This window comes from Dermacentor albipictus, chromosome 2, assembly GCF_038994185.2.
Source record: "Dermacentor albipictus isolate Rhodes 1998 colony chromosome 2, USDA_Dalb.pri_finalv2, whole genome shotgun sequence".
Lineage (NCBI taxonomy): Eukaryota > Metazoa > Arthropoda > Arachnida > Ixodida > Ixodidae > Dermacentor > Dermacentor albipictus.
Window position 1 is genome coordinate 198,848,198 of NC_091822.1, and position 13,959 is coordinate 198,862,156.

Genomic DNA, 13,959 nt, shown 5'->3' on the forward strand with positions numbered 1-13,959 from the left:
CGTCGCCTCGTACGGCGCGTATGTAGTACGACGCGGTCTTTCGCGGGCGACGAGCGGTGAAACGCGGCGAGGGAACCGCGCTTGGCTCTCGACGGCGGCGGCACGGAAAGCTCCTCGCACGTGCGCTGCACCCGTAATCGCCGACAAATATGCATGCATGCACGCGCACTGCCTCCCGAGGATTAGGAGGCGCAGAAACTGGGCTTCGCGTACAGCTCCGGCAAACCGTTGGCCTTCCCCGGACAAGCTACGGAGTCGCGCAATGACCACGACTCGCCGATTGAACGGGTACCACGTACCTGTCGACCACTAACACGGCTGAGAGATGGAAGGCACCTGAACTGTATGCGCATGCGCACGAGTGAGTCCGTGCTATCGGGTTCTGTTACTGCGGAGAAGCAGCAGAGCGGAGGCCGGGAGCGCGATCGAGGGGCAGTTCTGCAACCGCAGTGTGTGCGCGCACCAGTGAATACCCGAGGAAGCACAACATTGCAAAGAACGACGACGACAGCCGATGTCAATCGTTCAAATCCAAAGTCGTTTTTTCTTCTTATTACTAGTATTTTCCCAGAGAGTATAGAATGGCGGTGCACTTGCGCGTGACGTATACGAGCCTATAGATGGTTAACGGAAAGCGTCTCCCTCATCTCATCCAGTCAGAATGCTCGTTAAGTTAATAACGACAGGGTTGGAACCCGCCGCAATATGAGTTGCCACTTGATAGCCGGCGCTGCATGTGTTCTCGGAGTACTAAGGTGTGCCTTTCTTATCGTTTTTTTTTTTGTGTGTTACGAAGGTGTCGGACTTCGAGTTCATAGAAAAAATAATTTCAAGCGTCAGAACGCCATAAATTTAAACTTCCGAAATCCTTTCCGGCGTCCTCCAGTTCACAAAAGCATAGCCTTCGAGAGCTATATATGGGGTGATCATATTTAAGTTTTACGGATTTTTTTTAAAACATCGCATGTCGCAGATAACATAATTCTATTGCCTTTGAGCTGGATTATCCAGAGAAGCAGAGATTACTTTCACGAGAAATTGAAACACATATGCAGATAATACAAAAATCGCCAATTAGCTTCCACATTAATTTATTTGCTGCGCATATTAAATTAACTAATTGTAGATGGTGGGTTTGCAAAGTGGAATGAATTTCCAGAATGACAGCAGTTTGGGGATATGTGTCATCAAACTCGTCGTAAAAATGCTCTGTTCCACTTACTTTTTTAACAAAGCACTCTTTCATGAATTGAAGCACAAAACTAACTGGAACGCCCATGTATTTCGTCCCACCACTTTGGTAAATAACATCTTGAAACTGGTGTAATGCTGAAAATTCATTTCAAGTGGATATGCCTTGCGACCTCACTACTACAATTCGTAAACTACAATATGTGCCGTAATCACCTGAGAAGTTAATTAGTGACTGTTGGTTAATTAGTTGAATATTTGTTTCGATTTCTCGTGATAACATTAATGTCCGCCTCTTCGAATAAAATTCGCAGTTCCGACCGAAAAGCGAAGCACCGATTGCAATAGCAATTAATAGATAGCTGTACAAAGTAATGATAGTAGTTTTATCGGTCGTATAAACTTGTAAACACTCGCTTACTAACTAAATTAACAATGATAGAACGTGTAAGCGTGACTCAACGAGACGTAGAAAGAAGCAGACAGAGACAGCGTTGTCTTTGTGTGTCTGCTTCTTTCTACGTCCTTGTTCAGTCGCGCGTACGCATTCTATCATGGATTCAAACCGTCTAACCCGTCAACGTGTTTTAACTAAACTGACCAGCACCGTGTCACACGCGCATAGGTAAAGATGAACATAATCTCGCTCAATGACAGCGCAAACTGTCTGTGAAAACGGTGGAGTTAGGAATTGCGGCAGCAGCCGCGAGCCAATTGTCCTCCGTGCACATGTCGCTTCAACGCGAACGAAACGTCGAAAGCACAGAGCATAGAAGCTACCGGCACTGCGCGCACTCTGCAAACATCGCAGATCGCTCTCAAGACACACGAGCGCCGGCAACGCGTCCCTACGGCGTCCACTACGGCGTCCGCGATTTGCGTGGCGAACGCCGTAGGAGATAGCAGGAGATTCCGCGGTTGTCTCCAATCTGCACGGGGCGGGGCATCGAGACACCGAAGCTTTTTTGCCCTGGCAGCCGCCGGAGAAAGCCCCTCCTCCCGAGTTTGGCCCCTCTGCCTCGCGCGCCGCAGGAGAGGGCACGCATCCGCGGGCCCCGTTCTTCACCGTCTTCACTCGCGAGATTGAAACGCCGGCTCACGCTCATACGCTTAACTTATACAAAACGTCACGGCGACTGCGACGGCATAAATGCGTCTGGAGTGTCCATATAATTGTTTTCGCGCAATAATACAGCTCAGGGGAATGAATTATGTTATCAGCTGCCACGGGCGCTTTTTAAAATTTTCGTGAAACTTAAAGATAACCACCCCGTATATTGGTATACACGCTATAGCTCGCGTTTGCACCTTGATTCTGTCTTCGCATATATAGCGACCAGACCGGAGTGGCGACGGGCGTTTTCCCAAGGGGCGACAGTTAAGACACCCAGGTCGAGTCGGAGTGCCTCGACACCGAGGAGGCGCTTGTCGAGCGAGCGTGCAGCGCGCGCGTGGACGCACGCTTCGATGGTGGCCGCCTTCTCGACAGGCAACGCTGGCCACGGACAAGGCAGGCGGCGTGCACTGCGCCGTTCGCGATCGGCACGTAAGGACGCGACCCCCGAGAAAGAATATGTATGTTTCACTCGGCGTCGATGCTGTGACTCACCTCCGCGAAAGGAGGGTGATGTAAACCGCCCTTGGGCACAGGCGCAAGAACAGCCACAGCTGCGCACGCTAGCTGACGACGCCGATATCGCTGTCCGAGAGAGCAACCGTGAGGCCAGCTTGGCGCTGCGCGTCAAATGCGCAGGCGAACGAGAGGGCGACATCACACAGCCCCGTTCGCACAAACTCACGCAGTCTCCTTGCGCATAGTGTATAAACAAGATAAACGCAAGACGACTGCACGGTCGATCGTCTCCCACAAACAACGTTGCATGTATTTACGTGCACATAACGCAGCTATATGTTATGCACCTATCATTATTATTGTTTTTTTCTAAGAAGGCCATTCTCGCACTGTGCAGAGAGAGAGCGCGATGAAGAGGAAAGGCAGGAAAGTTAACCAGATATTAGTCTCCGGTTTACTACCCTGTACTGGGGTTTGGAGATAGGAGTTAGAAAGAGCACAGAGAGGAAAGAGCTTTAAAAAATGTACACACACACGAAGGGAGAGTTATAGGCGTTCACAAAGGCCGGTACATCGCAAGAAGCGCAGTAGCGCTTGCACGGCCTTCTTCTGTGACGTCAGGTAATGTGCAAATTCGCGTGCAAGGCCTTGCTCTCTGTCGCCAGGTCGCCGTCCCGTGCCATAAACTTATTCATTGTTACGATAGCAATTATCCAGGCGCATTTCTGCTGTCGCCGTGAGGTTCTGTATAGAGTCCAAGGGCGATAAAATCGTCGCCGCGCGCCGTGTGTTGCATGGGCGAGTGAAAGCGTGCGAGAGTAAGCCGACGATCGCGGCTCAATCGCGTACACGCAAGCGAGGAAAGCGGGGAGGAAGCACGCCTTCTTCCGTCGCGCGGAGGGCTCCGGGGGAAGCTTGAGGGAGTTCTACTGCCAGCGGCCCGGGCGCTAGCGCGCGTCCTCCCCGGGCCGCGCCACTCGCGACGGGGACCGAGTCCGCCGCGTGGTGCGCTTTCGCGGCTCTATATTGAAGATTGCGCGAAAGTTTCTTCTCCGTTTTCCCTCAAAAGAACTGGACCGTGGGGCGCTGTTGATGCTGATTCCCACCATCGTATTATCGTATTTAGTCGCTTGTCTGTGCCTCTGCACGACGGAGGAGGCGCAAAAGAATAGCACGCAATTTCTCATTTGCGAGCCACTTCAGTGCTCGCCGAGACGGCGACCTCGTTCGTTTCAGCTGTGTTCTTAAAGCAAAATCTGCAATCTGGGGAGTGGCTCGCGGAGAACAGCTGCGATCGTGCCAGATCCTCACAGGTACAGCACGCATGGAGAGCAGAAGCGGGCGGAGTCGGGGGCAAATTCGCCTGGAGACTCGATAGCACGGAGGCCGCCGTCGTTGTCATGGCAACCGCGGGTAATATATGCGTGCTCGCACAGCATTATTATTTATTCGTTCGCTCTTTACGTTCACGAGCTGCTATCACTTCGAGTGTTTCTTTTATGAGGCGTCTTGATCGCTTTTGCGGCAATGACCGCGCCCACCGCATGCCGCCTTAAATCAATGGAAAAAAGCGAAGATAGTGGAAAGAATCCAAGCTAGCGAAAATAAGGCAGACATAGGCAGCTCTGCAGTTCACGGAGAAGCGGTTGAGTAAAGAAAACTTTCTTTCTTTTTCAGTACTGTGTCCTTAATGTGACTGTGAGTGTGCTGGCAGCAAATATTACGCTCAGTTGCGAGTTTGAATTAGTGATAAACGAGGCAATATATTCTTGGGGAAGTACAGATAGTCTTGTGCGCGATTCACGGTAGTGCTAGGTCGCGCCTAGCATAAGCCTGGAACGTTCACATACAGGGCTTTAAATTCTCGTTTTTCGAGTCCCAGTTATCGAAGCAAGTGAACGTCCATGAATGCGAGGAAAGAAAACGTGTGTTCGAGGAATATGCGAGTCAAATGGGCTGGTTAGACGAGTGTCGGCGTAATAAGCAAACGTTCATAAAACGAAATCGACCTCAACCCGCTCAGGGGGCGCGTATGCCTGGACGGGGGGATGAGTGGATAATCTATGCCACGGCTTTCTTAGCGCGAACTGACTTAATGTGATCTCCATGAACTGGAGTATTTTTGGGGCTTAGCTGCCGAAAGAGGTCATTCAATTTGGATGAATTGGTTTGGAATAAGCGGACATTTATGCGCACGTTCTTGCACGTCGATGGAGCGCGGGCGTGATGTATTTAAGGTGTCTGCATGCCGAGTGCTCTCTCTTCCGTGCTGCGACCAGGCACGATGTATGCCCCGTGTTTTCTCCGACCTCAAGTGCTGCAGCACTCGCGCCATTCAGCCTGAGCGAAACGTGGAAGCTGCGAGCCATATTCTGATGGCCTCCTCCTTTTTCAAGATTAAGCACTCAGTAGCCACAGGGTCAGCTAACTGACTCCGTAGCTACTGAAAGCTGGAGTCTGAGAAGATGGCTAACAGCTTGGCCGGCATGGGCTGCCAAGGGAACTGGCACTTTCTTATGACGTTTTTCACTGGTCGATCTGGAGCGGCCGCCGAAATCCGAATCGGCCAGCGGAGAGCAAAAACGTTCCGCGGAGGATCACGCAGGAAGTCTGCGTACGCGTCACACAATTTGACTGCGGCAGTCGCAGAGTCCGTCATTTCCGTGTCGCGCCCGCAAGGATTATGCATTGACAACGTGCATAGAAGGCTTCGTACAGCACCTGCGTCACCTCGTAATCGCGGTCGCCCGAGCTCTCATTGCTAAACGCGAGCTCTACAGCAGCACCGAACGCAGCCATTTTGCGAAGCAACGCAATGTTGTGCGCAACGACAGGTTACCGATTTCTCTTGAAGACGCAAGTTACGCGAGCTGTTTCCGTCCGAATCCGCACCTCGGTGGCGGAGCAAGTGAGAGTGATCCGGCGTGGAGCAAGTTGATCCGAACGAGCTGCAGCGGAAAGCGCGAACCAGCTCCAGATCGATCAGTGAAATTCAGATTCGTTGCCACGGAACAAGAAACCCTGCTCCGAATCGACCAGTGAAAAACGCCACTAGTTAGCAATCACATTGTCTTAGTCATGTTTGCTATATCATCATGGCAAACAGCATGAGCACATGGCTGACAAAAAAAAAATAATGTAACGTACGTCAGTGTCGTCAGTGTTGACGGGAAAAGGGAGAGGGGTGTTAGCTGCTAGTTGACAGCATTGATATTTTCTGCGTACTATCCGTGAGGATCGGGCCTAACCTGACTGAATGAGAAAAGACCTGCCGCTGTTGGTTTCGAAGAACTGCCTTCGCACGGGGAACGAAAGCTTTCCGCGAAGGCCTGGCCGACTCGTCGCGTCAGAAACCCCCGGAGACGAGGGCGATCGTCCGTCTCACCGGCTTGGCCCGCATTCGCAGTGGGCCGGCTGACAGAGCCGCTTCGAGAGCGCGTCGTCATTCGAGTCCCGGCGGCCTACATCCCCGAACGAGGCGCCGCTGACAGCTGACCCGGGCGCCGCGCATTCGCCGCGCGTCGCCGACCGAGACTCGGCACAACCGTACCTACACTAACGACGGCACGAACAAGGGCGCCACGTACGCCTCCTCTGCACACTTCGGGTAACGCGCGGTGAGAGAAAGGAATTCTCGTTGCACCACCGGTTGGTGCTTGTTCGCTTAACTTGCGTAGAGCAGAATTGCGGGGAATATATCACCACGCAGCAACGACGTTCTTGTCCGGTACTCGGCACCGGCCGCTCCATTCTGTCGGGGACCGAATACGAGAGCACCCCAGGGATACTCCGAGTCAACTCGAGGTTGCCGTGCGCCGTATATGGCGTCTCGCTCGTATAGTCCACCCGCCGCTCTGGAACCCGTCCATACTTCTGTACTCGTTCTTGCGTGCCAGTGCTTGAGGCATAGGCGGAAGGTTTTCATTTTTCCAGGAAAGGGGGGGGGGGGGGCGACCATCTCTCTCTCTCTCTCTCTCTACACACACACACACACACACACACACACACACACACACACACACACACACACACACACACACACACACACACACACACACACACACACACACACACTCACACACACATATAAGCAGTCCTGCGCATGACTGCTGTTGATTCTGATTTCGAGTGAATCCGGCTTGGCCTCATTTCGGTTACTGAGTGAATTATGCAGGGTGCCCCAACTATCATGCACCAAGACTTAAAAAAAGAGCAGTTGCGTTACTCGAAGCAAACCTACTGCATATTATTTCGAGTACAGTGGAGTAGCCACCAGTTATTCTTTCGTTCATGAAATTTAATTCGACGATTGCAATTAATGATCTAATTCTAGAAGTACTGTCCTAATTATCAAAGTGTCAATGAGGCATTCGTAAGCACCCCCAGGAGCCCCCAAATGACATCTGTGCTTTCAGCGACGTACTAATTGCGTGCAATTTTATCCGACTGACAAACAAACCTCACGAAATACGAAAAATACTGCATGGCTGCGCTCCAACCGGCATCATAAAGTAGCGTCCTTAAATGAACTGATTGAAAGCAACTACATTGCCTGTTGCAAACCCGAAGAGACAACGCATCACCTTGACAATGGTTCGGAAGGAGCACTAGCGGCAAATTTCGCGGCTTCCCAGCTATTCCTTCCTCTCATTTCTACGTCACACTTATTATCTGTCTCTCAAGGCTGACTGATCACATTGATAACAAAAGCCCCTGGGAAACACGGACGTAGCGCCGCTTTCAAAATCCCGGGTCTGCTCGCACCACATCGAAAGAGTGCGCGCGAAACTGTATTTTGCGCCAGAAACTTGCTTCGGACCAAAGCCAAATTAAAGTGATGGTTTTAGTTTTCATGAGAGTGTACACGTGCTGCAAAAACTGCATATATATATATATATATATATATATATATATATATATATATATCAGGTTTCAGTGCGCTGTATCATCTATTAATTCGTAAGCTCCGTTCAACACAAGCCTAGAGCGAGGACGTGTTCGAATAGGTCTCCTTGTGCTGGTATACGCAGCACAGAGCCCGCTTTATCACATCTTCAGTGGCTTTCTTGATGACCGACGCTGGAATCCTACGGCAAACGTCCGTTATACTTGTCTTGAGCTAATCTGATGTCCGTCTCAATCATGTAAGCACGATCTCTCGCATAACCTCAAAGAAAGAAATCGAGTGGAGAGGGGTCAGGTGACCTAGCCGGCCAATTTACAGGCCCGTGCCTTCCAATCTATTGCGCATGAAAAGTCGCATCCAGGCGGTTTCGTGCTTGGCTGCTGCTGTGTGCTGGTGCCCCATCTTGCTGATACCACAGAAGTGGAAGACTCGACAGCGGGACTTCGCTGAGAAACTCATCCACCACTCCTTCAAGGATTTCGTTCACGCAACGCTGTCCAGTCAGTGTGTGATCGAATAATATGGAACCGATTATAGCAATGGCGTAAATTCCGAGTCACACATTCAGCGACCACTGGTACTGGTGCCAGTGGTCGCTGAACGCTGAAGCATTTTGAAGCGAGGTGAACGTACAACATATTCATCATCTACGCCTAATCTATCCATACCTTTAGTAAACGATTGTTAATTGACTGGCTCCTTTTCTTTAAAAGACATGATAAACATTGTCCTGTGTATATATTTAAATATATTGTGTATGTGCATGGTGTTTACAGTAGAAATTTAAAACAATGCTTAAGTGACAAAAAAACGGATGAGGCAGCCGCCGCTGGTACTTCTAATGCGCTTGTTCTCTATACTGTCAGGATTTGCAGAAGTAAAGCAAAGTATGAATTAAAATACATGCACGTCCGCGCCAACAACGATGCAGTAAGCTATTAGCCACAAGAAAATTTAGTGAAAAGGTCGAGGCAAGTCAAAAGAAACCTCAAACAATGTGGGTGAGAAAATTCTGCCAGTGACTCGTCAGGGGGAGGGGGGGGGGGGGGTTAAGCTTCGGCATCGCAGGTGGTGGCTCCGTCCCCCCTTTCCGGAGAACTCTGGAGGGGGCTCGGGCCCCTCGGATCCCACATTGGTACAGCTCCGTGCTTCATTCCTTCTTTTTCTTGTGTACAAGTTCTACTTTCACTCTGTTTAGTTATGTCCAACGAACCAACCGAAACTTTTTTTGAAGCTGTCCTCGCTCACCTCAACGGTACCTCAGCTAAAAACTGCCCAATTATGTACTAGACAAAAAGGTTGTTTTGCACGTTACAGCAAATCGCGGGAAAAGAAAGCCACGAATTTGGCACTCAAGGGAATCGTTAGGAATGTATACCACCTGAAATTGACCATGTGCCTTGAACAGGGAACGTATGAGGCACACCCACACGTATACAGGGAATACTTGGAATTCTAAGCAATTAGCGGCATGCTGGCCTTGTGAGCAAACGTGATGCGGGACTGATCAGCGCGAAAAGAACGTGACCCATCGCTGTTGTTGCTGCGCGTGATATGTGAATAGCCAGAAACTGCTCTCCGCAGCTGTCGGGGAGAACGAGAATGCCCTGTGCGCAATTCGATCGGCGATATATCGGTGCTCCAGCAGGCGCCGCAGTATCTCTCGTTGCGATTCAAGCATGTTTCTCCCACCGTGACTGCGTGCGGCAAGCGACACGGAAGGCCTTGGTGTCAAATGTCCTCTCCATCTCGCAGGTACTGGGATTGACGTCGCACTTGACGGTTTCGACGTTTTCACTCTTATCACTGCGCAATTATGCGAAGCTTGTGTCGAACTGTGGCCTTTAGATGCGCCGGTGTGATCTCGGGGGCCACGATCATACGCGCGGGGCACCGATGTATTTCGCCGAAAGTCTGCGGGCGGATATAGCTCGAAACTGCCGAGGAGACGAGCGCAAGCAGTGTTGCGCTGCCGACCGTCTGGGCATCTCGGGGGCCAGCCGCCGTGTTCGCCTCGTGCTCGCGTTTGTTGTGCCGATCGGCGCATTCGGCGAGGCACGTAGAGAGGCGGCGTCGGAAACTGCTCTCTGCATGCTGAACGGAAGAGAGCGCGTCGGAGTTCGACGGCGGCGATCGGCGCGCGCCGGCGGAGCTCAAAGGCGTCGCCGACGCTCGTTAACCTGGAAGGTCGGCTATGTCGCGCGCGCGATATAGGCGATAAGTATAGCGATCGAAACGTGAAAGTCGCGAAGAAAAAAAAAACACAAAACAATCTGGATCCTTGGATGCGCAGCGGTGTACGCAGCGGTGCGCACAACTCTTCAGGTATTAGGTAAATATGTCTTCGTGGCGTGTTTGTTGAGTCAGGAATTGTTGAGCTTCAGGCGTTTTCCCAAAGCCCCTGTGAATAAACAGCCACAGAAGCTTAAAGCAGACCAGAAAGTATGTCTTGTTCTGCACAATTCAGCATTGTTCTAATTCTTTCTTGTATCTCGTAGAACCCAGATCGGTAAATTTTTTTTCGCCGCATACCTGTCACCAACACTCTAAAAAATAAAAATAATACAGGAATAATATTAAAACTCTGAGCTTTCCCGACTCTTCTTCTTTTGTTGAATATATTAGTGGTCCTTAAGTTGTCAGAAGAATTGGCGAACACGATGGATAACGCAGTCTTTCTTTCTTCTTTGTAAAGCACAAAGTTACGTTCTTTGTACACGCACATTGCTTTCTCATTGATCGTGAAATTTGGGGCTGTATTTCACGACTGACGTTTACTTCCTCCCAAGCCACTAATTCATCGTTACGTAATTTCGTCAAAATATGTGGATGCTTTGTTCGTGGCCCATTGCCTCCAATAGTGGCAGCATGCGCATTAACCTTAGAATGACCTCGACTAACGTCGAGTCGATGTGCTCGTCCGTGCGCCCGCAGGTTCGACCTGAACGGCGACCATGTGCTGGACTTCGAGGAGCTGAAGCGCATGATGGAGATCCTGGGCGCCCCGCAGACCCACCTGGCGCTCAAGGAGATGATCCGCCAGGTGGACGAGGACTACGACGGCACCATCAACTTCAGGGAGGTCGGTGGTCTTTTAGTCTCGCCTCTCGTCGGACGGTGCCGCCGGGCCGGCTCTCATCGCGCCTGCATGCTGTCCTTCGCGCGCAGCCTCAGTGGCGTAGCAAGGAGGGCTCGCACTTGGCCGGCCGGGAATTCGGGGGAGAGGAGGTGCGTCCCCCCATCCCCCGGCTAGGCCCCTGGTACAGGCTCCAGGGAGCCCCTAGATCGACGCGCCGGCTTTGGTCAAGCGTACATAACCAGTTGCGCTGAACACTCATATTGCAATTAAAAGGACACTAAAGGCAAATACTAAGTCGGCGTGGACTGTTTAAATACCATTCCAGAAATCTCGCAACGCTTTTTTTCGTGCCAAGAAAAGACTTAGCTTCCGAGAAAATTACGTCTGAAGAGTCCCTATACCGTTCTCGAAATTCAAATCTCCCGACATACAACCGGGGGAGTGGTGACTACGAGACGTTCATTTGAGGGATCGCCAGCCGTTTGTGGGCAGGCGCGAGCAAGAGCGGGCGCAAGAGAGAAAAACTGCGGGCTTTTTGCGCCTTGAATATATGACTCTGCTTAGGCACTACGGAGGAGGTTTCTTAGCGCGTGTTGAATGCGTTTGTCCCCTAGACATGCCGGCATTGAGGAGTGGGGTCGAGTTTGTTTACGCTCCGACGCCGGCTGCCCACGCGGTGAGGCAGTGGGCACGGATGCCCCATTTGGCCATCGCTGTGTCTAAAGGGCAAGGTTCTCACTGGTGTTGTATAAGTCGCGGGTCGCTTTTCTCGTCGCGACGATATATTGGATTTTTTACAAGCACTGCTCCAGGAGGGCACATGTAACCGGCAAACGGAGGCCTCAGGAGAGCACCTGAGATTATTGGGGGCGAGCTCGACCACTGGAAAAGCCGGCGCCATCGTCGGCGTGACGTGGCATGAGGGATCACGTGGACGTAGCGACCGCGTCGGCTGCTTTGGAAGCGTCGAAGCGAACTGAAAACGAAAGTTTAAGTCCCACCTGCGCTGCAGTTTTGATTAAGTGGTGAGCTTTTCCCGCCTTGGGTATGGGCTTGACAGCATTTGAAAGTACTCTAATAGGTACTGGCCGCTTTTGGAGGCGTGCCGCATGGTAGGCTACTACTCGGTGCCGCAGTGCCGGACGTACGCAACGAAGCCTGGTGTCAGCCTTATTCACACGTAGCCGCGGGACAAGAAGCTGCGTGAACCTTGTCTTACGAAACTTAGAACCGGCAAACAGCCATCGGATACAACTCGGTTATGCAGCAAGCACAGACGCGAGGAAGATTTCTGATACGGCGTCGGGACTGCTAGGTCCGGTGAGTAGCAGAACACGCGCACGGAGACGTACTCGCCCGCTGCCCAGCTAATGTCGTGACGCTTTATTAGGTCTATGAACTTGTTGATGCTTGGTTTCTGGCAAGTTCACTGCAATGGAAAGGGAGCGGTAAGAAGCTCATTTAAAATATGGTATGGCACATGGTCACGTTTGTGTTATGAAATAATGTACTGGATTACACAAAAAAAGTAGCGGGAAATTGCACGCTGAGAAGACCGACAAACATACATAGCGACGCAACTTGAGAAATGATCACATGGAAATCTGCAAGAATTTAGAAAAAAAAAAGAAAGGTTGAAACGTCCGACGGCACATCACAGTCGCCGCAGGCGTCGAAGCCTTTATAACAATATTATTTTTGAATAGCTCTGACAGCGTCCGGGCAACAATGCTTGCTTGTGTACTGTCAAATGCTCTTATTCTGCAGTCTACAGCTCACGGGACGGTGCGAAAACGCGCTCGCAGCGAAAGCAAAACATTGTGCGCGGTCATTTATGCAGACATGCATGCGGTCGCTGCGAACCCGTGCGATCGCTGCATTGAGGTTTCATTCTGTTATGCTCCATTTGGTTATACAGACAGCCCACTATAAGAACATATTTCACATAGTTTACGCTCAGCGTATGCCTACCTTTCACACAAGAAGCCGGTTCGGGAGACTCCTTCGCAGCGACCGCGCGCAGTGGCGTTCACTGTACGTATTCTATAAAGAGATAGTGTCTGTAAACGATTCTGTGCTTTCAGTTTGCCCAAGATTATTATGTTGACGGTAAAAAACTTCGCTAGTTTTGGGAGTACTTACAAAACTCTCCAGGAAGGCTGCCGCGTGATGTTTTTATTGAGCGCCGTAAGCCAAACAAACTTTGAGGAGCACGCCGCGTTATCCCTCATACTGCGCAAGGGAGGCGCTTCCGACAGATGGCGACTCCGTAAGTCCTCGCCCTCATAAAGCCGGCGGCGCAGGCCTCGGCGAGCCCCAAGCCACGGACCAGTCAGGATTCTTGCTTTGGTGACCCCGTCGCCGCTTTGGTGTCCTGGAGGCGCCGCCAATAATGCGAAATAATGACACGTTGTTACAATTAGTAAAAAGCACGATTGAATAAATATAATTACGTCCAGCCCCCAACTTGTGACGCTAAGTTCAGCATTACCGCGACCCACGACTTCTGCAGCACCAGTCATAACTTTGCCTCTGAAGGCACGTCGGACAGACTTTCTCGCGCCTGCGGCGCTGGTGCTGAGATGCCGGATTAAACCTTTCTTGCTTCTCACGGCGCTGTACCTTAAAAAAAAAAGAAAATCTGACTTTTCCGAGGGAGCAGTAGGGGCCGTAGTAGAGGGGCAGCGGTCGCCAAATCGGGCGTCAGTGCCCGCTGCCTCACCTATTTTACCGCGCCGGCAGCCAGCGTCCTCGAGCGTAAACAAACTCGACCCCACTCCGCAATGCCGGCACGACAGGCGCAAAGGCCTACAACACGCGCTAAGAAACCTCCTCCGTAGTGCCTAGGCACAGTCAAGGAGCAAAACCCTCCAGATGTTCTGTCTCGCGCCCGCTCTTACTCCCGCCTACGCATAATCGGCTGGCGATCCCTCGAATGAACGTCTCGTCAAAGGGTGTGGTGACGTTGCATACGCCATCGCCACCCTTTGCTGCCGTCGGTGAGTAAGACGGCACACGACAGACGGCAGTACCGAGCCAAGACAGAGCGGTGGATTCGCCGCTGCAGCTGTTGTTTGGTCAAGGGGCGTGGACCGTTCGGGCATCCTGCGACATCACATGGAAGCTGAATTCTCTATTACTTGTAGTTGTGCGAGTAATGCGACCCAGCGAAACCAGCGCAGCGCTATGCGATAACGAAACTACTGAAGC

At 51.3% G+C, this 13,959-nt stretch overlaps 1 protein-coding gene across 1 annotated transcript in view; it reads left to right on the forward strand.

The window, feature by feature from the left end:
• Positions 1 to 13,959, forward strand: part of Swip-1 (EF-hand domain-containing protein D2 homolog Swip-1) — a 91,709-nt gene that overhangs the window by 28,455 nt on the left and 49,295 nt on the right. The window contains exon 2 of the mRNA XM_065435334.2: positions 10,605 to 10,752. Within this exon, the coding sequence (XP_065291406.1) occupies positions 10,605 to 10,752 (148 nt within the window). The remainder of the gene's footprint in view (positions 1 to 10,604; positions 10,753 to 13,959) is intronic.